This window comes from Chenopodium quinoa, unplaced genomic scaffold (assembly GCF_001683475.1).
Source record: "Chenopodium quinoa cultivar QQ74 unplaced genomic scaffold, ASM168347v1, whole genome shotgun sequence".
NCBI classification, from domain to species: Eukaryota; Viridiplantae; Streptophyta; class Magnoliopsida; order Caryophyllales; family Amaranthaceae; genus Chenopodium; species Chenopodium quinoa.
In genome coordinates, this window is record NW_018745454.1 from 3,041,107 (window position 1) to 3,065,675 (window position 24,569).

The following is a 24,569-nucleotide window of genomic DNA, read 5'->3' on the forward strand; positions in this document are numbered from 1 at the left end:
TTATGACTTGCACCGATCTCATTAATTAAAGCCTACCACAAACATTTATGACAACATATAATAATCGTTTATGGTTTAAAACATTATTATATGACCCCGTGATGTATTCCCTAAAATCTCAAAGTTTTTCGACACCAGACTTCGAAACCTAAAAAATTTCTCAAAAAACGTGGATATTAGCCTTCAATTTTGGAATTTTTTGACCTTTTTTTCACCCATAAATAAAAATTGTCGAAATATGTGTGTAATATACTCTGAGAGTTTAATTAGATAGGTGAAAACACTTTTTTCTTGTTTCCTATTTTTTGTTTTTAATTTTAAAAACAGAAAATTGAAAAAAAAAGATGCCAAATAAACCCTAAGATGTCACAAAATATGCTTCAAATATTGTTTCAAAAAAAAAAAAAATTCAAAAATAATGTCACAAAATAAAATGGTGGGGCTAGTTTATAATTCTAGAAGGGCATGTGATGTGACAACGAAAAATCCAGAAGCAAAAGTTGCGGGAATAATCTGGAATCACCTTAACGGTTGAATCTCTGTCTTTCGCGCTCCTTCTTCTACTCCATCATGTCAGTATTTAAACACTCTCCAGAAGAATCCATTTCTTATTACTGGGGAAAAAAAAACTTCAGATTTTTCTGCAAATCACAAAATTCAAAGAGCTCGTAGCAAAGCTTCAACCTAATTGTTCTGGGTTTGTGGACTGATTTTACACTGTTAACTGAGTAATTGGGAATTGCGGATCGTTTGGCGGTTTGTAAACAAGCTGTAAGTTTTCTCTTGATTTTGTTTTTGTTTTTGGCGATTAAATTTTATTTACAATGCTGCATTTTGATTTTAGATTAGAAATGCTGTTAATTATGTTTCTATTGATGATGTATTCAATTTCATTTTCTTCTATATGATTGTATATTGTTGATTAGTGATTAACTAATTTTCTATTGTCGGTGAACCAAAAAGCCATATTAATACCTGAATTTGATAAGTTTTGGCTTAATTTAACAATACTAGGTAGCAAATTATATGCCCTTACTCAATTTTGTACTGGCAAATTAGTTATACTCAACAGGTTCAATTCCCAAATTGTGCAAATGAGGGTGGTTGAACATTGGTGCTGAAGAAATAATGAATTTTGGGTGATCATTGGGTTTCTCAAAGTTTTGATGTTTGATTGAATGTATATTAGATAGGAAAGTACCATTGAAACCAGCAAAATTACCTTCTGAATTGTCATGATTGTGCATAAAATACAGTGTTGATATGATTTGGTACCATGGAGTATAAGGTTGATTCAAATATGTAATAATAATATGGATTGATGTTGATTAGTATCCGGTGGAAGATTTAAGATTAGTTTATTTATGGTTAAGTTGGTACCTTGGAAATTTTCGTCCATTGGGTTTAAGTTTATTGTTATGGGAAAAGTTAAGAACCTAGTATCAAATGTATTCTATCTGTCTGAATTCAAGAGTTACAGCAGAGGTTGTCATCTTATATGAGATTGTTATGATTTGTGGTCGAATTATTATGATCATCCTTCTCTTATTTGAGTGATGGGAAGAGTGCGGGTACCATTCAACTATAGCAGAGTAAAACTATAGGGACAGCCCTAGCTCGGAGTACTTAGAGGTGTAGACGTGTAGTACTACTTGTATAGTTGTATGTATTATTTTACACCCTATACTTTGAAGCAATAATGATGAGCATGTCTTAAGCTGCTCAGTGATTCCTAGCTCTTGTTTTTAGTTACCATTCCCATCAAGGTTAGAGATTATGTTACCTGATGCATTAGGTAGCAAATTCACATGGTCACATAGCTTGGAGTTCTGGTGTTACATGGCCTAGATACCTGAATAGTCAATATAGTTTTGCTAAGGTGCTCTTTTTTTCTCAGTATGCATTAACACACTTGCATTTGGATATATAATTTGCTCATGTTAACTGTTAAAAGTGCTTTGTGATCCTCATACTTGTTAATTTATTTACTCACAGTTCTGCTGTTTGTTCTTGTTGCAGCTGTTTTGGTAGCATATCTACTAGACTAGCAAGGTTTCGTCTTAAACAAGCTGGTAAAGATGAATCCAGTTTACAGAGGCATGAATTCTTACCCTTATCAGACAAATCAAATGCCTTCTACTCAGTATTATCACCCAAGCTGGGAAGGTGTTCCTCAAATGAAGGAAGACCCACCAAGCTCCTCTTGCATGCCTGAGTATTTGCCTCCCAATTACGGTTATCCAGCTCCGATGCAGTGCCATAGTTGCTGCTCTCATGGTCAGCATCCTACTTATTACAATTTCAGACCACCCTGCTCTCATTTCCCACCACCACCACCAACTTACAATCACTTTTGTGGTGGCTATCCTCCTTACCCTCAATTTCACCCTATGTACTATGCCCCACCTCCAAATTATTCCATGGAGCTACCGAAATATGAATATGAAAAGAGTGTATCGAGAGATCAACATCATTGCTGTGAATGTTCAAATCATCCATGCCACATGAAAGGACGGAATAGTGTCAAGATTGAAGAGCATGAGCCAGATGTTGAGGCGAAGAGATCTGAATCATTGTTGCCTGCTGGTGCAAAAAACTTTCAATCTCCAATCATGTGGATTCCACCTGAATATTTGATGAACAAAGAGCAGCCGAGAAGGTTGGTGGAAAATGAGGCCAGTGGACAAGTATTTCCGTACTCGAAGAAGCCTCTGGTGCAATGGGGACCTAATGAGACAGAAGCACAGGATAATGAAGGCTTTCTAAACAGGAAGCCTCACCAGGATGTACAACCAGCAGAACAAGATCCAAATGTAAGGAATGGATGGTTCCCATTGGACTTAAACCGCATCAAACAGCTAATGGATGGTGGAGATGCGATGCACAGTCGTGGCCAAGAGAACAGAAGCCGGAACGAAATTGAAGGCTCTGCATCTGGTAGGACACCTTACCAGAATGTGCAATCAATTGAACAAAATCCAAATACAAGGAATGGATGGTTTCCATTGGACATGAGTAGAATTAAACAACTTATGAATGGTGGAGATGTGATGAAAAGTGATGACCAAGAAAGCAGAAACCTGGGTGAAAAGAATGCTCGTGATGTGGAAAACAAAGATCTAAGTAAGCAATACCCTGTCATATGGATTCCTAATAATGGCCAGATGGAGGATTATTTAAAGGGCTGGGAGAATAGATTTGCAGGGAAAACCACTGCTGAAGAGTCTCCTGCTTTTAATGATGTACCCAGAAAACTAGAGCACATTGATAATGAAGCAGAGAAAGGGAGGACTAAAGCAGGAGATGATGGCAGTACAGTTGGAACTCAGGGGACTGAAAAAAAGAGTAACGTGAGAATCATCCCCGTAAAGCAGTTGGATGAGTCTGTTGACAAGTTGTCAAAGAAAGATGATGATCATAAGGTTGATGGAGCACCAGTGAGCAAAGCAAGTCAGGACTCAGCAAAAAATTGTACCAGCAAGCAGTCCACTAAGAAGTCTAAGCTTCCTCCAATTTGCTTGAGGGTTGATCCACCAAAGAAAAAAAATGGCAATGGAAGCTCAAGGTCTACTAGTCCACCCGGTGACAAAAAGCGACAAATTTTTCAGGAGCCCAGCTCCGTGAAAGATAATAAGCAACCAAATTTAGAGATAAAAGTCAAGGATGTAGAGGAGAAGGTGCTTGGCCAGAATAAAAGTAAACCTTATGGTGCAGGTGACACAAAAGAAGGCTCACAAAATTTGAAAGATGAGCTAACCAGTGCAGAGAATATGGTAATGCAACAGGCTGATATTGATAAACCAGAAGATAAGAAGGGTAGTGTTGATAAGGTGCAATCAAAAGGACCACAGGCAGCAATTGCTGGTGGATCTAAGCAAGAAAGCAATCAGAAGAGAAAATTCATGTCAGATATGGAAGCAGCTGTTGTTATACAGTCTGCATATCGTGGATATAATGTTAGAAGATGGGAACCAATAAAAAAGCTCAAACACATTGCCAAAGTTCACGAAGAGGCCATTCTGGTAAAAAACCTTGTTAAAGATCTCGAGTCTCGTGCCATAGAAGACAAGGAGAAAGTAGCTATTGGGGAGACGATAATGAATCTGCTGCTGAAGCTGGATTCTATACAGGTATACAATTGGCTTATTTTCTTCTTTTCCTTTACATCATTTCCTTTTTCTTGGCATGTCTTCCACTTATGTTTTAAATTAGTCACCATATATATTTTTATCACATAAGTTATGCTTACTTTTTTGAGTTCCAGGGATTGCATGAAAGTGTACGAGATGTCAGGAAATCTGTGGCAAAAGAGTTGATTAGTTTACAGGAAAAGCTTGACAACATAACGAGCCAAAAGTGTTCTGGCTTTGAGAAGGTTAATGAAAGTGTTGGAAAATCTTCTGAAGGCTCCAGCTTACATAGAGATAATGGTGCATCTGAAAGAGAGGGGATTAACTCAAATAACATATCTTCAAGTCAATCTCCTCTTTGTCAGGATGTTTTGGGCGGCTCTCAAAGTAACAATAACACTAAAGAAGAATCAGTGGTGGAATTGGAATCACAAATAGGACCTCAAGATGAGAATGTGATTTCACCAGCAAGAAGAGATGGGGATGTTGTAGCAGCTGGATTGGTTTCGGAAATAATAGAGCCGCCGAATGCAAGTGATAATGTCCAGGGACAATCACCAATAGAACCACCTGAAGAGTTGCTAGTCAAAGCAAATCCTGTAATGGACACAGTCATGGAGGATGATATAGTATATGGGAACAAAGATCAGGAAGCAAATCTACTATCTGAACTACCTCAAGAGGTTGTTGAGCAGGAGTCTTTAGTTACCATGAGCCCTGTTAAGGAGACAGCAGTGCAGAATGGTCTGGTTTCTGGAATTAAGGATCAGGAGGAACATCAGCCATTACTGCCTCAAGAGGTCAATGAGGAGTTGCTCTCTAATGATAACATCGCTGAAGACACAGCAGGGCAGAGTGACGTTGCTGGGAATGGGGAGCACGAAGCAGATTTTCTCTCTGAACTGCCTGTAGAGGTTGTCGAGGAAGACGACAAAATGGAGATTTCACTGACAGAGCATGATTTAGGCGCTTCCAAGCTCAGTTCTCCAGAAGATGGCAAGGAGCTAACTGAGGCTAAGACTTCAGGAAACTCGAACAATGATCAAGAGTTGGATCAACCTGGCGAGGGGCTAGAAGCAGGAAATGAGAGAATTGTAGTCAGTAAGCATGAAAATCACGAGGCCCTTGAAATGTCTAGCGAGGAGACCATAAATGGCCAGAAAACTGGATCTAATGTCGTCCCTGCAAACATTGAAATGCCAGTTCTGGAGGAGGTAGGCAGCAAGCTTCCAGAATCTGGTGAAGGGGAGGTCTTTGCAGTGGAACCTGGTGTTCCGGTAGAAGGTGGTGTTGAAGTCCCACCCCATAAAGAAAATGAGGACGAGTTTAGGGTGGAGAGGTTAGAAAGCAATGTGGAATGTTCTTCAAGTTCTACATCACTCATAGATCCATTTGACTACAATGAGTATACATCAGAGTTCTTATCTGGTGATCAGGGGAACGAGTCTGAAACTGTTAAGCCAGAACATCCAGAATCTGATGTGCAGCAATCTAAAGAGAAAGAAGGAACTATGGGAGAATCCTTAAATGATCGAAGCTCGGTTGTAGGAGATACAAAGGATGAGCAAATTGATAAGAAAATAGTAGAAGAGAATGAGAAGCTAAGAGAGATGCTGGAAAAGCTACTTGCCGCTGGGAAGGAGCAGCAAGAAGTCATATCTAGTTTGAATGGGAAGGTGAAAGACTTGGAAAAGAAGCTTGCAAAGAAGAAAAGCGTAAAATCAGCAAAGCATCCAAAAGTTAGAGTCTCCCGTTCTTCGTGTGGGAAACCTGCTAATGGCTCACCAAGAGAAAGGTCACTAGGCATTGCATCCTGAACATACTCTTGTAATGTTGAATTTGTGAGTGTTTGTATGAGTGCTGTGTATTGGAGTGACTTTCTGTGATAAAGTTGAAATGGTTGTATATTTTTCTCTGTTACAAATAAAGAACAGTTTTCTGTTTTTTTGGTAGAAGCTCCTCTTAATTTCTGCAAATCTGCAACAGTTAAATTGTTCAATCTTGTGAACCTGATCATCAAAATGATCACTTGAGTAGATGGCTTGAAGGAAATTGAATTTGAAAGTTGGGGTTTGTTAGGTTGCCTCTGAATGACTGACTGCTTTAAAGCTAATTTTACAAAGGAAGGGTTATTTTTTTACAAGGGATTATGTGTTTTATTTACAATTTTACATAGTGTTTAGTTGTTTACCGGTTTTTTTTTTATAGCTTTGTCTACATTGTGTTATGTACGGGGAGAAGTTTTTTTTTTTTTTTTTTTTTTTTTTTTTTTTTTTTTTTTTTGGTATTTAGAGAGCCACATGTACGGGGAGAAGTAAAACTGAAAAACTTAATCTCAAATAGTCAAATTGTATGTGAAATGTTTTTAAAATAAAATACTCGTAACAATAAATAATAGGTCAAAATTGTTTTCGTAACTCCAGCTTAAATACTTACATAAGTATATAGTACATTTTTATAGAAAATAAGAAAATATATATTTTTATTGTGAATTATAGACTTCCATCAATCTATATTAATTTACATTACAATCAATTAATCATAACCTTATAGAGATTAAAACCATATATTACCAAAAAAAAAAAAAAAAAAAACAACTAAATCCACCTGAAAAAGAAAATATCTCTACCATTATTATTTGCGTTATTGCATATCATTTACGTTATTGCCAAATAAATAAATAAAATTGCAATATTGCATATCATTTACAATCAATGACATATAATTTGCAATCAATAACATATGGTAACAAATAAATTAAAATTATTATGAATTTCTTTTTATAGGCAACATTATTATGAATACTTTAGCTGTCCAGTACATAGCAAGGGCACAATACAGTTTATATATACTCCATAGTATTTTTTTGAACAGTAATCCGTATAAATTAATTTTGCTTATGGTGTTTTTTTTTTTTTCCCAACACGGTAGAAAAACCCAGCTGTGCCATGCTATTGTATGACAACTGTCAAATTCTACAAAAAAAAAAAAAAAAATAAATAAAAAACAAATAAATAAATAAATAAAAAATAAAATGAAAAAGACAAAAAAACAAAATAAAAAATCAGACCGTATATATACACCATCACTCTCATTATCCACTCTTCTCGGAATTCACCACACTCCTGCGCGGCCATTTCCTCTCTCTCCTCCCCGCCGCCGCCGCTGCCTCTATCACCACCACCACCACCACCACCACAACCACCTTCATCAACACCCATTAAACCCATCAAAACCTTGAATTTCAAGAACTTTCTTGAAAGAAATGAATTCCCCTGCATCTCTTCCACCACTTACACCAACACCATCCCATCATCAAACTACCCATCTTCTTGAGATCAACCTGATCTCCGCCCAAAATCTCAAACCCCCTTCCACCAATCTCCGACGCCTTCAGACTTACGCCGTCGCATATATTAACCCCTCTCGCAAACTCCGTTCTCGCGTCGATCGTATCGGCGGCGAAAACCCTTCTTGGAATGACAAGTTCATTTTTAGGGTTTCCGATGAATTTCTCTTCTCCGATACTTCCTCCTTCACCGTCGATATCTTCGCCGTCGGTGTTCTCAAAGACGCGCTTCTCGGCTCCGTTAGGTTTCTCGTCAGTAATTGTCTCTCTCTTCATTCCGTCGGTGTTCCTTCTTTCGTCGCCGTCCAAATCCGACGTTCTTCTGGAAGGTTCCATGGGATTCTCAACGTTGGAGCAATGGTGATTGATGCGTCGTCGGAGTTAGGGTTTTCACTCGCCGGAAAATCGGCGATTGGTTACCGTGATTTCATGGGGGAAACTCATCATCGTCGCCGGAGAAATCATCACCGTCGTGGCGTTTCCGATTTCAGTTCCGGCAGCGAGTCATGCGGCGGTGACTCGGTTGATTACTCCGATGAGAGTGAGTCGACTGCATCGAACTCATCTTCGGCTTCAACTTCGAATGTGTTGAAGGAGTTGAATGGGAGGAGAGAAATGGCGGGAAAAAGTAAGGGAGAAGGTGGTATGATCCTGTGTGGTTTAGGGTTTCAGAAGAAGATACATTTCAGTCCTTCTGATCAAGATATCGAGGCTTTAGATGCGTTGGATCTCGAAACCGGTAGATGATGATGATGATGATGGACGGATGAGATTGAATCAGAGGGTTATGGTGGTATATCTATCCTTGATGAATTACTGCTCAAATAGGATATTAAGTTGCTTAATCTTTTTAATTAGAGTCCCAAAATTGAAATTTTATGTTGTTATTAATAAAAAGTAGTCTCTTCACTTGTTGGTACTTCTTTAGCTTAAACTGATTTCATAGCCATTGGATAGATGTATCATGTATGTATATAAATATGTGATTTTAATCTTTTGAGATGGTGATATATCTCAAGCTAATGTACTAAATATATTTGTTGCTTGTTCAATTGAATTGCTCCTTGAATTAGTCAATGTTCGAAAGTTTTTATGTTATGTTTGATAGTGCTATTTATATCGTACGATGTCTTATAAGGATTCATGTTAGTCGATCCAAAATCATTTTGAGATTAAGGCTTTGTTGTTGTTGTTTGTTTGATAGTGCTATTTCGATATGGAGGTACAATAAACTACTGTGGAGTATTTCCTCTGTTGCTGAATAAACTAATGGCATGAGGCATGACCATGACCAATTGTCCATAAAGGCCCATAAGGCCATAATTTTACCTTGAACCAGTTTTCCTCACCCTTGGGCTCCCATCCTCCAATGTTTTCCTTCTACACCACCATTGTCTCGAGGCCTCGAGTCCTTGACTATCAGTCTCATTAGCCCAGCCAGGACCTACCACAGTCACTCTCAAACCACCAGACATTGATTGTTGCTACATCAGTGCACTAGCCAAGCCTTAACAAGCCTAGTCAATCGAGTACCATACTACCATGTTATAAGGTTGATGTCTGATGGTTTTAAGCCTGTTGTTGGCACATAGTAGTAGATGTAAAGAGTTGAAACTTGAAATGGCCCAATCCAAAAATGAAGGCCCTAAACAAGAAAAGGGTTTAGGAGCCAAACTCTTAAACTGAGACTGAGCTATGTACTGCACTCATTTCTGACAATATGACAGTAGTAGTGGCTTAACCTCAACAAGTGAACAAGCTAAAAAGGTGAGCATAGCTGTTAAGTTGTTTAGTAGCCTCAGCTCAGACAGTGTCATGGTTAGTCTTAGAAACAGCTAACACAGCCTGGATTGGCTGGCATGGCTCATCTGCTATACATGCATGACATCATAAAAATCAGTACAGTAATGCTTAGGTTCTACTCCCGTTTTCATAGCCTTTTTTGCCTCCAAATTACAAGTACTTCTCTTTCTACACACAATTTCAGATCTTTGAATTTTGGTTTTTTGAAATATCTATGTATCATACGCACTTCAAGAGGTTCCACGTCGTGATGGTAGGGATAACTTCACTATGGAGTATTTTTTTTAAAGAGTACTCTATTATGCATGTGGTTGTCTCTAATGTGAAAAAAACGTACAATTTAAAAAAAAAACGTTTTAGCAGTACAAGATAGGTTTATTAAGCTAGTTTTCATCGATCAACTTGCAATTTCAGTCAGAATGTACAACTTCCATTCACTGCTTCACATGAATTTACAGCAACTAGGCAAATCATCTTCACATAACTTGGCCATGTTTTTATTCTTTCGAATGAAGATCAGAGTTCTTATACTATGTGAAAAAACGTCTCTGAAATGAAATTAAAAGCCATAGTAATGAATAATGATATTGTTTGGTACGAGTGCAATGCATTCATACATTATGTACATTACTCTTACCAATTTACCTTACATAATGAAAGTAGTTATTAATGTCTGTAAAAGTCTACATCAAAATCTCAGTTATTTACATAAGAGGTGAAGTATGTTCACTTTAAATGCAAAGATACATAAATTATCATAAACATGAATTTATACTTGATAGGTAAAGCTAGGAGTTTACCCTATCCACACAAAATTGCCCTATAAATATGTCATGTACGTACTGTAAACTCAATAAATCAACCTTCTGACTTCAAAAATGGACGGTGATTGATTGATTGTGTTTTGATTATTGGGGAGTTGTTGGCTACGTTAAATTGAATTGGAGGAAAAAGATGTTCTTGCAAATTGCAATTCATATATGTCTTACAATAATTTTGTCATTGTTTTAAGCAGCTATGAGTTGTTAAATTTCGAAACCAATTGACAATAATAGGAGTAACACCTCTACCTTATAAAGTGGAACCATCTATACTCTTTCTACCATGTGAGACACTCACAAGTGGGCTACAATGGGTTTCAACATAAGTTGATCATTAAAATATTTAATTTGATTTGCTGTACTTAATCTTGGAAATCTCTTCGTAAGAATTAGCATTTCTTTGAAATTTATTATGTAACTTCGTATTATATAAGTAAAAGGAAAAATTCACATGATTAATCCCAACTATTGATTGTCTTCCCAAATTAATCCCAAATATGGATTATTATAGAATAATTCCAACTATGAAGAGTGTCTTCCAAAAATGATCCCGTATGACTTGTAACCGGGTAAACAGGTAAAGTTTTTTTTATATTTTTATTTTAAACATCACTCTCTCTCCTCCCCTTGCCCAGCTCCATAACCACCGGTCCACCACTCCTATTTTGCTCCCCTCCACCACCCAGCCACCTACGTATGTGCACCATTTTTTTGCTTGCCCTTAATGGCTCAATGTCTCCTTTGCTGCTCTCTCCTCTTAATGCCATTGTTGACCACTGTCCACCTCGGCTGCGATCACGACCTTCCCATTCGTTCCTTTCGGTGGGTGGTTTGAACAAATAACCACCATTTATCGCTTTCTTTGTTAGCCACAAAACACCGCACACCATATCTACACCACTGATCAGCGTATTGCCGTATTACTACTTTTACTCAACACGCACCGATCAAGTTCAGCTCCTCCGATCCCTCATATTTCCATTGCATTTTCATTCCCTTACTTCATATTGCCCCTAATTTCTCTCCTCTTCATTAAAAAATAATGATTGTTGTGTTTTTTCATTTAAAATCAAAGGACAAACAACAATAATTTATATAATGAAAAATCATAAACGACAATGATAGTTTATATAAGTAGTATAGATAGGTTGTACAGTAGTTGTATGTTGTTGTATTGGAATTTTTCTCATTGATGTCATGTTCAATCAACAATGTAAGCTCTTCTCTTTCTGTCTTCTTCCCTGAACTCAATAATTTAAAAAGGACAGGGTCGATTTTTTTTTTTTGTAAGATATATTATTGCAGATTGTTTAAAAAAAAAAAAAAAAAAGTATAAGCCAATCACAATATGCCACCTCATACAAACAACCGGTTTAATAAGTTAAAACAGGTCACAAATCAATTCTAGAAGACACCTCCCATAGTTGGGATTATTCTAGAATAACCCATAGTTGGGATTAATATGAGAAGACATCCAATAATTGGGATTAATGGTATGAATTTTTCCTAAGTAAAAATATATGAACTTGTCAGACTTGTATACTCCATATTAGTTATCTGTCTTCTCTAATTTTTCTATATAATTGGACAATAGTTCATAGGTAACTTATATTTTATCAGTCTTATACTCCGTATAATACAGAGTAATAAATAAATAATAAAGTTAAGGTCATATAAGTAACACGAAGTACAGAGTTTAATTTTCCATTAGTTGAATTTATATCTATCATTAGTGGGTGACATTGAAGATCTTTCAGATCATAGAAAGTGGATGAGCCAAATTGCATGGCAATTAAGCTGGGAGTACAGTCATAATGTATAATTTACCAGTATGTTTACTATTTTACGAATAATAAAAATAGACCCACCAACAAAATTTCGAAGTGTCAACATCCAAAATCAACTTAAAGGGTATAAAAAGAAGGATCATTCAAGTGCAACAAAAAATGATAAAAGGTGCATTCTCGATATTATAGTTGGTTTCTAATTGAATGCAAGTACACTCAATCTTTACGACAGTAGCATTACCCCATTTCTATCTTCTATACTACCCACCATTTTTATATTTTGTTAACCTAATATTGCTTCTTTTTTTTTTTTTTTTTTTTTTTTTAGAACTGTTTTTTTTTTTTGTTTTTTTTTTAATTTTGATAACATAGACAATAGCAAATAAACTATTTGCATTATGTTAATGGAACGTGTGATTTTGATTAGGTAGTAAGCAGTATTAAGCACTGTATAATTTGTATTGATCCAACTTGAAGATTACGTGCTACAAAGAACTACTCTCAAAGACAATGGTGAGAAACTAGCTTAGCTTAGGAGATTGAACATGGCCGGCCAAGCTAGATGGTTCAATTATTAATTAAATCTAGTACAAGAATACATACCAAGATTGATTAGGGTTTGAATATATAAGAGAACATAAGATTTAGAACGTACATTAAGATCAAAAATAGAATAAACTTTAAAGTTTAAACTACTCCATAGTTACTCCGGTTAGTTCAATCTTTATGTCCGACTTAAAAGGATACAATCATACGAATGCTAAATTATCGAAAGTTATTTATTTATTTAAATTACTCAACATGACCCTAAACAACAAAACCTAACATTTAGAATCAAAAAATTAATAATAACTGGTGGCAGCATGGAAAGCTCTAATGATCAAAATCGAAGACCACTTTGTAATTGGCTACAAAGAAAAAGCATCATCTAAGATATGGAAGTAGGTCAATACCCCTGATTTTGCCTACAACTCAAAGTGACCCAACATCACCAATTCATTTTTATTTTAATGTTTCTAAATTTTTCTCAACAAACAAACAAGTGCAAAACCTTTTTACTTTTTAGTACTCTAAACACTACAACTTTGCATGTGGTGCTTTTCTAAAGGCCCACGCTTAAACGTGCATCCACCAATAAGCTAGTGCATTTCCCCCCTCTTTTTCTTCCTTTTTTTTATAATATATATATTTTAAAAAATAAAATAAAAAATTTGTAGAATATAAAAATTTTCGTACAAAGTATATGCTTGCCCTCTATACTAAGCATTGGAACCTTTTTTTTACTTTTATATGAAGGCATGCATCAATGCATGCATAATTTCTTTCTCCTTAACTGTTTTTTCTTTTTGTCCAAGACCATGGAAATTTGTATTTAGAGTAGGGTTAATCTTGATATAACCTAGTTTCATTGTCATCCACTACTTCATGAATTGAAATGCAATCATTTTATGGCGAACTAATAAGATTTCACTGAAAAAAGTAGGTTAACTTTAGTTTTTTGATAGTTTTGCAAAGTAATTCGAAAGTACCAAGTGAGTTGGAGTTAACGATCTCAAACCCGAAGACTTCAATTTATTAATTAGCACAATTTATGAGATGCATGAAAATGTTCTAGTTCATCCACTGTAAATAACAAATCTTTAATGAATAGAGCGAGATTATCTCAGATGTTAAGATGAATAGTGGGTAAATGACTAAATGCATACATCATATCGAAACTATTTGATAAATAACAAAGTAATAAGGTCTATATATATATATTTTAATAGTCTAATTCATCAGCGACAAATCTATCGGCCATGAATGAGCAACACACGATATTATATATGCTTGTATAAATTCTTCTCCAATATAATGGCAATGTTGTACATGATTAATTAAACAACGACCTAAGCCAAGCAATATGTAAACCCATCACTATCATAGATTGATGAAAGTGACGATGATCTCTCAAATTGGACAAATCTCACATTACCTTAGTTTACGTCCAAATTCAAATAATTAAAATTAAAAAAAAATAAAAAAAAAAAAAGGCACAAATTAATCGTGAAGGGTCGGCGCGTCTTTACTACTTGTATATAAGACTACGTATCCAAAACTTTTTGGCTTAGCACAAGTAGTTGAATTAGGAGAAAGAATGACAACCATGCATGATAATAATACTTTACAAATTTTTAAATGGAGTATATTATGTTTGGGTCAATTTAGTCTAATTGGGCCTAGTCACTGAATGATTCAATTAAAAGCCCAAGGTCAAGGTTCAACTCTCCAATTGTGCCAAAGTCAAAGATCAGTCCTCAAGGCAAGCCAATTGGGCTAAGGCCCAATTTCTCCATATATGCAAAGGTATAAAAGCCATCAATATAACATTTGTACATTCATTCAACAAAGCCTCAAGCAATTAATTCTCTTGCATAGTGTTCTCTTTCTACACACTGTACTGACTTTAGCATCGGAGGGGCCTTCCTCGGCAACACCCCCGGGGCTAGTTTACGTGTGTTTACTGTGCAGGAAACCTTCCGCCCAACATCACTTGGACCGAATCCAGTCTTCTCCACTTCATCGGACCTTCTACAAGGTCCCATTGTTTTCATCCGAAACAATTTGGCGCCGTCTGTGGGAAAGACTTTCAAAAATCTTTAAGCCAAGTTTCTAACCAAAATCATCTTGCAATTATCTTAGTATCAATGGTTAAGAACCGGAAGAGCAAAGGCCTCCGTCAAGGAGCAGGCGAAAAGCCTAAAACCCCCACACCATCACCCTCACCGGACCGGAACTCTCCCAAGGGTGCCAGCTCGGGGGGAGGATCATACAGGGAGGATTCCATTTCTCCCGTAATTCATAACTCTCATCATAGGCCGAGTCACTCTCGGTCTAGCATGGGTCATTCTGATCATAGGACGCATTCAGTGCCCCAAAGCCAACCATCGACCGTCCGCTCTCATTCCCATACTCAGCCGAGGACCCCGTTGACAGGGCCTAGCTTGGAGGAGGTGGCAAGAGCGCTGGCAGTGCTCATGGAGGCAATGAGGGCACAAAATATGCCGCCACCTCGTGATCGAACTCCTCCGCATACCCGGCATCAGCGGAGGAAGCTAAACCATGATGGTGGGAAACTTCCTTCCTTCCGGGAATTGGAAGAGTGGGAAGAGGATACCTGGAAAACGGAAAAAGAGAGGAAAAAGAACCCTCAATTCTTCAAAGGATCCTCAACCTCCCAACCAGAAACGCATAAGAGCAGCAGCTCAGCTTCTCGGCCAGAATCTACTCACCAAGAACAACCTGAGACTGTTCGCCGAAGCGTCCTCGACCGACTCGGCGGCAAGGAACCGAGCGTGCACAGTCGCCTCTCGTTCCCTGCGGCCGAGGCCCAGACTTCCCAGCCAGGGACGAAAACCACTCCTACCTCTCTAAGAGGGCGGAGCGCGGTCCCTTCGGCCAGGAACAAGGGCAAGGCCGTTATGCTACCCGCCAGTTCGCCATTCGAGCAATGGATACTGGAAGAGCACGTGCCCACGGTTAAAATACCGTCGCACATCACATATGACGGGACCTCGGATCCGAAGGACCACGTGGCCTCGTATGAGACTCATATGCATCTTTGCCCCAGATCCGAAGCGACTTGGTGCATATATTTCCCAACCACTCTCAAGGGGGTCGCGCAAGCATGGATCTCCAAGGGAGTAAAGCAAGGCTCTATAACAGGATGGGATGATCTGTCCTCCAAATTTAGGAGCAAGTTTTCCACGGCAAACCGCCGAGAGAAGACTACTGCAGAACTCATGGGTCTGCAACAGGGGGAGACCGAAAGCCTCCGAGACTATCTGACCCGTTTCAGCAACGAGTCATCCAGCGTCTCTCAGCTGGACCAGGGGCTAGCCGTTTTTGCAATGCAGAATGGCCTTCAGTCCGGGAAGTTCCTAGACTTCATGGTCATGCATACCCCGCAGACCTTGGAGGAAGCTCTGAATGCCTCGGATAAGTTCATCCGAGCTGAAGAGTGGAACAAGACAAAAACCCAACCTCAATCTGGGGGAGGGAAGCAAAAACAAACACCCTTGTCTGAAGGCCAAGGCCATAGGGCAAGGGGAAAGGCAAAGGCCTCGGAGCAATCTTCGGCCAGCGACCCAAAGAAGGAAAAATCCGCCTCATACACAGGCAGATACGAGTCTTACACTCCGCTCTCTCTTCCACGCGCCAAAATTTACAGCGTGACGAAGGAGGAGCAGAGTTACCGAAAGCCGAGACCACTCCCAGAGTGGTATCAGCGGAAAAATAAAAATCAATGGTGCGAGTTCCACGAATCTCCGGGACATAACACTGAGGAGTGTATCCAACTGAAGGACCAGATAGAGGACATCGTCCGGAAGGGATACTTGAAAAAATACATCGCGGATCACCGCGAGAAAAAATAGTCCGAGAAGTTGGCAAAGGACTCTCGGCAAGATCTCGACTTCCCCCGGAAGAACAGTAAAAAGCCGGAGGGAAAATTCTCTCCGATCAATGTTATCTCGGGAGGAATATGCTCTCGGATGGAGCATAAGCGACACCTTAGGGCTCTGACCCACCAGGTGAACAACGCTGACATTCAGCCTCCCTAGTCGCCGGTGCCGAACATGACGTTCACAGCCGCCGACTGCCGGGGGGTAACGTTCCCTCACGAGGATCCGTTGGTGATCATCGCCACGGTGGCCAACCACGACGTCAGTAAGGTCCTTGTTGACGGTGGCAGCGGAGCGAATATTCTGTTCCGAAAGGCCTACAATCAAATCAAGCTGAAGCCCAAGCACCTTACGCCGGTACCCTACCCGGTATCCGGGTTCAATGGGGCTTCAACTTACCCAGATGGGAAGGTGACACTTCCTGTCACCATCGGCTGCGATGAGGCAGCCAGGAATGTCATGATTGATTTTTTGGTCATTGACGCTCCTTTAGTGTACAACGTGATTTTGGGGAGACCCATAATTCATGAGATCCAAGGGGTCGTCTCAACTTATCATCAGCTGATGATTTACGTCTGAGACGTTGGCTTCCCCGAAAGGATACAAGGCAACCAAAGAGACGCCCGAAGGTGCAACTACCTCAAGCCATCCAGTAGTCGCCCAGATGACGACAAGGATGAGGAGGAGAAAGAAAAAGAAAGAGAGCCAAACACAAAAAAGCCGAAAGGCCTAAGTTCTTCGGCCCAAGGATCTGTGCCCAGAGAAAAAGGGCTCGAAAGGGAAAAGGCTAGCTCTTCAGCTGAACCGAAAGATTCAGAGAGCCAGCCGAAGAACAAAAAGACTGGGACACCTGCTGACATAGGCAGCAGGCCAGATTCTGAAGACTCCAGTCCATCAGCAATGGATATGGACCAACAGACTGAAACAGTTCGGTTGGCCGAAGGAGACGTTGAGAAATGTGTAACAATCGGGATGGACCTTGATCCGAACACCCGTTGTGAACTTATTCAACTCCTTCGGGACAACAGAGATGTGTTCGCTTTCTCGGCAGCTGATATGCCCGGGATAAGTCCAGACCTCATCTCCCATAAGCTTAATGTTGACCCAACGTGTCGACCAATTAAGCAAAAGAAGCGGAATTACTCCGCTAATAAGAACCGAGACATCGCAGCCGAAGTCAAAAAGTTGCTGGAGGCAGGCTTCATTGAACCTTGCCAATATCCAGAATGGCTGGCAAATGTGGTGATGGTTCAGAAGGCCAATGGTACCTGGAGGATGTGCGTTGACTTCACGGACCTAAATAAGGCTTGTCCGAAGGATTTCTATCCCTTGCCGAGGATCGATCAGCTAGTCGATTCGACAAGTAGCCATGCCTTGCTTAGTTTCATGGACGCATTCTCGGGGTATCATCAGATCTTCATGCACCCCGACGATCGAGCAAAGACGGCATTCGTCACGAACGCTGGGGTGTACAATTACAAAATGATGCCCTTCGGATTGAAAAATGCGGGGGCAACCTATCAAAGGCTGGTGGATCAAGTTTTCGCCGACCAAAAAGGCCGAAACATGGAAGTCTATGTCGACGATTCGATCGTCAAAAGCAAAAAATCTGAGGACCATGTTAAAGACCTGGCTGAAACTTTCGCCACCTTAAGAAAGCATCAAATGAAGCTGAATCCGAAGAAGTGTGTCTCCGGCGTGAAGTCAGGGAAATTCCTTGGGTTCATAGTCAGCAAGAGGGGGATTGATGCCAATCCCTCCAAAGTCAAAGCAGCGCTCGACCTTCCTGAGCCGAAAACAAAGCGGGATGTTCAGCGGCTCACCGGAAGAATGGCAGCCCTCTCGAGGTTCATTTCCAGAGCTTCGGATAAGGGGTTACCTTTCTTCAAAGCCCTGAAACTCCCGAAATCAAAAGAGCTCGTTTGGGAGGAAGAGCAAAAAGAAGCCTTTAAACAGCTTCGGGAGCATCTAGCTCAACTCCCGACGCTGGCTAGCCCAGCAGAAGGAGAAACTTTGTACCTGTATGTGGCCGTTAGCCCAGCCACCATCAGTGCAGTACTGCTGAAGGAAGAAAGCAAAAGTCAGCAACCGATCTACTTCGTTAGTCATACACTGACGGATGCCGAGACTCGCTACCCTCTACTTGAGAAAGTCGCTTTTGCGATAGTAGTAGCTGCTCGGAAGCTGAGGCCCTATTTTGATTGCCATCAGATAGTGGTCTTAACTGATCAGCCGTTGGAAAAAGTTCTCGGCAAGGTTGAAAAATCTAGTAGGCTAGCCAAGTGGTCTTTTGAGCTCACCGAATTCAGCATCAGCTACCGTCCGAGGGCTGCCATTAAGGCTCAAGCTCTAGCGGATTTCTTGGCCGAATGCTCATACCAAGAAGCGCTAGACAATGAAAAGAAAGTCTGGACCGTGTTTACGGATGGATCTTCCACCAAAAACGGTTCGGGGGCAGGAGTAGTGATAACTTCTCCCGAGGGCAAATCCTTCGAGTATGCACTAAAATTTTCTTTTAAGGCCTCGAACAACGAAGCCGAATATGAGGCAGCAATCGCTGGCCTAGAATTGTGCATCTCCCTGGAAGCCGATCATGTCTGCCTGAAAACAGATTCTCAGCTAGTTGCATATCAGATCAGCGGCAGCTACGAGGCCAAAGAGCCCTCCATGATAGCTTATCTTGCCAAGATCAAATCAGTCATTGCAAAGCTGAAAACTTTCGAAGTTCAGCTGATCCCAAGGGGTCAGAATACTCAAGCCGATGCACTCTCCAAACTTGCCAGTTCAACTCTCACTGAGCTGAACAGATCTGTATATGTGGAAGTGCGTCGAGAAAGAAGTGTCGACGAAGCACTTGAAGTGTGCTGCACTGACCCAGAGCCTAGTTGGATGGATCCCATCCTAGCTTTCAAACTTCGGGGAGAGACTCCCGGAGATAGAGCTTTGGCCTCCAAGATGAAGAGAACCAGCTCAAGGTTCATTGTCTTCAGGGGGGAACTTCTGAAAAAAATCCTTCTCATCCCCATTGCTGAAATGCGTGGGACCAACAAATGCAGATTATATCCTACGGGAGATTCACCTCGGCATCTGTGGGAACCACATCGGGGGAAGGACCTTAGCCCACAAGGCATTGAGGGCTGGATATTACTGGCCCACCATGATCGCAGATGCTAAGGAGCTGGTCCGGAAATGCGAAAAATGTCAAAAATACGCTCCAGTTATCCACCAGCCAGCAAGGGATCTTTAGCCGATCCTTAATCCACTCCCGTTTGCCCAATGGGGACTGGATATACTAGGACCATTTCCAGAGGCTGTGTACCAGAAAAAATGGCTGATAGTCGGTGTTGACTACTTCAGTAAGTGGATCGAGGCCGAAGCAGCCTCGAACATTACAGAGCAAACTGTCAGAAAATTTATCTGGCAGAATATCATCACTCGTTTCGGCATCCCGAGAGTATTTGTTTTCGATCATGGGAGGCAGTTTGATAACTTACCGCTGAAGCGGTATACATATCAGTTCGGCATCAAACTGGCATATTCAGCAGTATGCCACCCGCAAAGTAACAGATCCTAAACGCCCTCAAAAAGAGGGTGGAAGACCAAAAGTCCAAGTGGCTGGAGGAGCTCCCTGGAACCCTTTGGTCCCTTTGGACAACTGAAAAAGAGGCAACGGGCTATTCACCCTTTGAACTGGTGTATGGTGCCGAAGCCGTTTTTCCAGTGGAAATTGGCTCTGAGAGCCTACGAGTGCACCACTTCTCGGCTGAGAATGAGCAACTGATGAAGGAATCTCTCGATTTCCTCGACGAAGTAAGAGACTCGGCCCGAGATAGAATGGCTGCTTATAAGCAGAGAATCAGCAACAACCGAAGGGTCCATGTAAGGCCTCTTAAAATTGGGGATCTTGTCCTTCGGAATGCTGCTGCAGTTCAGAAAGGCCGAATCCATGGGAAACTCTCAGCTGCATGGGAAGGGCCCTACGAAATCTATGATGAGCTTCAGCCAGGGACATATCGACTTCGACAGTTGGAGGGAACTGAGCTGAAAAATCACTGGAACGCTGATGTACTGAAAAAATATCATGTGTAAACCCTTCGGGGCAGAACAATCTTTGTAAGTACATTTTGAATTAATGAAAGGCCTTGGAGCCACCATTTACATAAATATTTGCAACTTTTTATTCTTTCAAAGTTTTCTTGGTTCTATCTACTCTTTAAGGGTTTTTTATTCAGCCTCGTCTGAAACCTTTCCTTTCGGGTAACTGGGTTTCAGATTGCTGACAAAACTCGTCTTTTTAAAGAACACTGGTCTTTCAGCTGAAGTCAAACTTTAGTAAGACTTGTTCTCCAAAGGAATGAGTCCATGGACAATTCTGGAATATTGCCTTAAATGAGCCTTGTATTCCAGAAAGCCATTATCCGAAACATTGCCTTCAGTTGGCCCTGTGTTTCGGATATCCATTTTTTAAAGATAGACAGAAAATTAAGGATAACAGCAACTGTTGGAAACCGTTTATTCAGCCTCGTCTGCTACCTTCCCTTTCGGGTAACTGGGTTTCAGATTGCTGACAAACTCGTCTTTTTAAAGAACTCTGGTCTTTCAGCTGAAGTCAAACTTTAGTAAGACTTGTTCTCCAAAGGCATGAGTCCACGGACACGTCTGGGATATTGCCCTAACTGAGCCTTGTATCCCAAAAAGCCTTGTGTTTCGGATACCCATTTTTAAGAAATAAAGAAATTGTTTATTCAGCTGAAGTCATACTTCAATTTCTGGGGGGACAAGAGGCACTACCAGTGCGAGCAGTGCGAGTTTACGTTCAGCAGAATTGAAGAAACAGTAAAGCATTCAAAATAAGACAAAGCAGCTGAAGAAAAGAACATCAGTTTAATAATTCATGCTCAGAAATTGAGCTACAAGTTCAAACAAATTAAAAACTATATCGGCAGCCGCCCACAAGCGGAAAATAACAGCTGCCGAAATACGTACAGAAGCAAAAAATAAACTGTTTTGTACGACAAGGCAAGCTGAAGCAAAAAACAAAAGGCAAATATTCAGAAAGCGGCAAGTCTAAAGTTAAGCGCATGATGGACCGCAAGATTCTGAAGACGACTGCCCGAGTTCCTATGCTTCAGCCCGAGGATCAGACTGATCAGCATTGTTTGGCCCCATGGTGGTCTCAGCCCCAGCAGCAGAAGAAGCAGGCTTTGCACTCTGCCGAGCCTTCCTTTCCCTCTGTTCAGCCTCTAACTCCATTCTCTTAGCTTCTTCTTCGGCTTCCTCAGCCTTAAGGATTTCAGCTTCGATTGGAGTTGCATATTTCATATGAGGGTCTTCGGGATCCTGGACCCATTCAGCACATTTGGACCAGTCCAACTTCGGCTCAGCATGTAGGCAGACTCTTCGGCACACTCTGAACCCGTTTCTGAAACCCATTTCATACTCTTCCTGGGTGTAGACACGGACTTTGAGTAGAGCCTCAACATCAGCCAACTTCTTCTTTGTCTCCTCCAAGTCTTCCTTGGATTTCTTCAGCTCATCGGCGAGCTTGGAGGAGGAACCTTTCAGCTCATTCAGCTCCTGCTGAACTTGGGAAGCCTCTGTCTGAGCCTGGGCCACTTCTTCCTTTTTGACCATCAGCTGATCCTCAGGTTCTTGGAGCTTAGCTCTCTGAGCTTCAGCAGCAGCAGTAGCCTCTGAGAGTTGGACATTCCTGGCTTGGAGCGTCTTTTCAGCAGCCATTCTACTGGCTTCAAGAGCTTCTAGCTGTTGCTGCACTTCAGCTTGTGCAGCAGCTCCTTCCTGGATTCGGCTCTCAATGGTAGCCTTGAATTTGGAGATGTCCACTCCCATGTGCTCTTGGAGGAATTTTTCCCCTTCCATCAGTGGGGGAAAAACTTCCTTCTCCATAGCATCGCAGAAGGTTTTGAGGGCTTCAGCATCTTTTTTCTCATATTCTTCACCCTTCTGCTGCTTCTCTTCAGCTGCTGCTTGCTTCAGCTTAGCAAGCTTCAACTCCTCCTCGGCTACCTTTTTGTCGTGCTCGGCAGCGTCCACCCTATCTTGTAGGGTATCTATCAACTCTACAGTGAGAGTCTGATTGTGCACGAACTGAAAACAGGAGCACAAGTAAAAAAAAAATAAAAATAAAATAATAATAATGATAATTGAAGAGCTGAATTAAAAAGGAGATAAAGAATCACCTGCATCATCAGCAGTTGGTTAGACCTGGCTGGGTCAGGAACTGATCTGCTGGATTCGCCCATCCCAGCAGTGGCCTTCAGCGACCAGATTCTTGCCCTATCTACTTCGGACATGCCAGCAAAATCGCCGAAGTAGGCTGCAGCACCTTCTCGGTTCTGACCCCATATGAGGTCCCAGATGTGATCTGGGATTGGAATTCGGGGGGCCGAGAAACCCATTTCTCCAGATTGCAGCGTCTGGAAGGAAGAAAAGGATGACGATGGAGCTTCTTTAACTTTGGATGGCTCAGCATCCCCCTTCTTCTCAGAAGAGCCAATTATTATGACTTCTTCTTCTTCAGGTGTGAGTACGAAGGCCTCAACCTCTCTTGCAATGTCTGCCGTGAAACCCTCAGCACTGGGCATCACGGCATCCTCATTCCTGTGCTCAGCAGCACTCTCTTGAACTTCTTCTTGGACCCCTCCCTTAGGTTCGGGAGTTTTCTGATCCACCTTCATCTCGGGAGGTGGCGGAGGGGTCTTTGGAGGTGATTGAGGTGGTGGCCGGGGAACCCTCGGCAATCCATTGCCTTCCTCGGGCTCCCTTATTTCGACGCCGATGGTCATCGGCCTTCTCTGAAAGTCATGCGGGCCGATGATGGCCATTCTTCGGCGCCTTTTCTGAAGCGGCTGCTCGTCCATGTCTGAGTCTGAAGACTCTTCTTGTATCTGGTCTTCGGGACGAACAAGGGCTTTCCCTTCCTTGTGTCTATTACTCTCTTCAGACTGTAAAAGACGGGGGAGGAAGAATGTGAGTACAAAAAAAAAACAACAACAAACAGAAACAGACAAAATTGAGTCTAAAGGCTCACCGAGGTCTTCAGCAAAGCCTCGTCTTCTTCAGCTGCCCTAGCTGCAGCTTCTTCTTCAGCAGCCCTGGAGGACCCTTCTCCTCCTTCACAAGCTTCAATAACCCGTGCAACCTCTTCGGCCGTACGGGCAGCTTCAGCTTCTTCGTCTAGCAGCTGAAACCAGGGATCTCTCTTCTTCCACCAAGGCTTCTGCCTCTGATACAGAGCAACAACCTCAATTTGGAAGTGGGAAGAGTCTAGATGAACTTCCCTATGCCTCGGTTCAGTGATAGAGGGGGCCTGATCAATTACAACTCGTTCTCGGTTGACGCCAAGACGAGCGTAGTTAATGCCGACGTTGGTCTCGTCCCGCTCTGAAAAAGAAAAAGGGGAAAGGTCAGTTCAGTTAGGTTGGCACATCATAAAAAAGCGAAGTGAAAGAGGAGAAAAAGAGATAATTAAAAGGCCTCGGCCCCAGCCGAAGAAGCTTACCATCTTTAAACTTTCGGCTGAGGCCGACAGCTGCTAGCATGTTCTCTTGGAAAACATAATGCGTATCGGGGAGCCAAGTCTCCGGGATATGCTGCATTCGGCCGCTGCCCCCCCCCCCCCGGTTCGGCAGCTTGCCGAAGATGTTCTGTTGATTAAGGTTCGGGTCTGGGCCGTTATCTTCGGGGGGACCTAAACTTCCCATGTCGGGATCAGGCTCAGCAAGATACCTGGGAGCGCTGACGACGCAAGGGTGGCCCGGGTCCGTGGGTGCCCTAACCCAAATCCATTGACCTCTCCAGTCCTTGTCTGAAGAGTCGTTCGACCACATGGTTAGGTACTGGGGCCGAGAATCAATCCGGTACCACCTAGAACCATGACTTCCGTGCCCACTTTGAATATTTGGCACTAGCCGATGGAGCTTTTTGAAGCAGTGCAGGTTCGGCACATACCTGAAGAACTTGCAGACCCATAAGTATGTCATCACCCTTCGGATGCTAATGGGAGTTAGCTGACATAGGGAAATATTGTAATGGATCAGCAATTCTCGGACGAATACGTCCAAAGGGAACCTCAGCCCATACTGAAGTTGTCTTGTATACAGCCCCACATACCCCGGGGGTGGACGATGGATTCTATCGGATGCCACGGGCATTCGGCACCAATACCCATCAGCTTCAAGGATGCCGTAATGCAACTCAATTTGTTCGGCAAACCG

The 24,569-nt window shown here is 41.6% G+C and overlaps 2 protein-coding genes across 2 annotated transcripts; both read left to right on the top strand.

Annotated features, from left to right (window-relative positions):
• Window positions 1–338: 338 nt before the first annotated feature.
• LOC110714067 (BAG family molecular chaperone regulator 6-like) lies at window positions 339–6,082 on the top strand. The gene is made up of 3 exons (XM_021892531.1): window positions 339–771; window positions 2,020–4,130; window positions 4,265–6,082. The coding sequence occupies exons 2-3, from the start codon at window positions 2,079–2,081 to the stop codon at window positions 5,945–5,947; spliced, it is 3,735 nt and encodes a 1,244-aa protein (XP_021748223.1). The 5' UTR covers window positions 339–771; window positions 2,020–2,078; the 3' UTR covers window positions 5,948–6,082.
• Window positions 6,083–6,850: 768 nt separating this feature from the next.
• LOC110714069 lies at window positions 6,851–8,556 on the top strand. The gene has a single exon (XM_021892532.1). The coding sequence runs from the start codon at window positions 7,396–7,398 to the stop codon at window positions 8,224–8,226; it is 831 nt and encodes a 276-aa protein (XP_021748224.1). The 5' UTR covers window positions 6,851–7,395; the 3' UTR covers window positions 8,227–8,556.
• Window positions 8,557–24,569: the final 16,013 nt, after the last annotated feature.

What these genes read in the sequence shown, in the direction of transcription:
- LOC110714067 (XM_021892531.1), top strand. Translation starts at nt 2,079, where the DNA reads ATGAATCCAGTTTACAGAGGCATGAATTCTTACCCTTATCAGACAAAT. An exon ending in TGAAGCTGGATTCTATACAG is followed by an intron (nt 4,131 to 4,264) that starts GTATACAATTGG and finishes TTTGAGTTCCAG; the next exon opens with GGATTGCATGAAAGTGTACG.
- LOC110714069 (XM_021892532.1), top strand. Translation starts at nt 7,396, where the DNA reads ATGAATTCCCCTGCATCTCTTCCACCACTTACACCAACACCATCCCAT.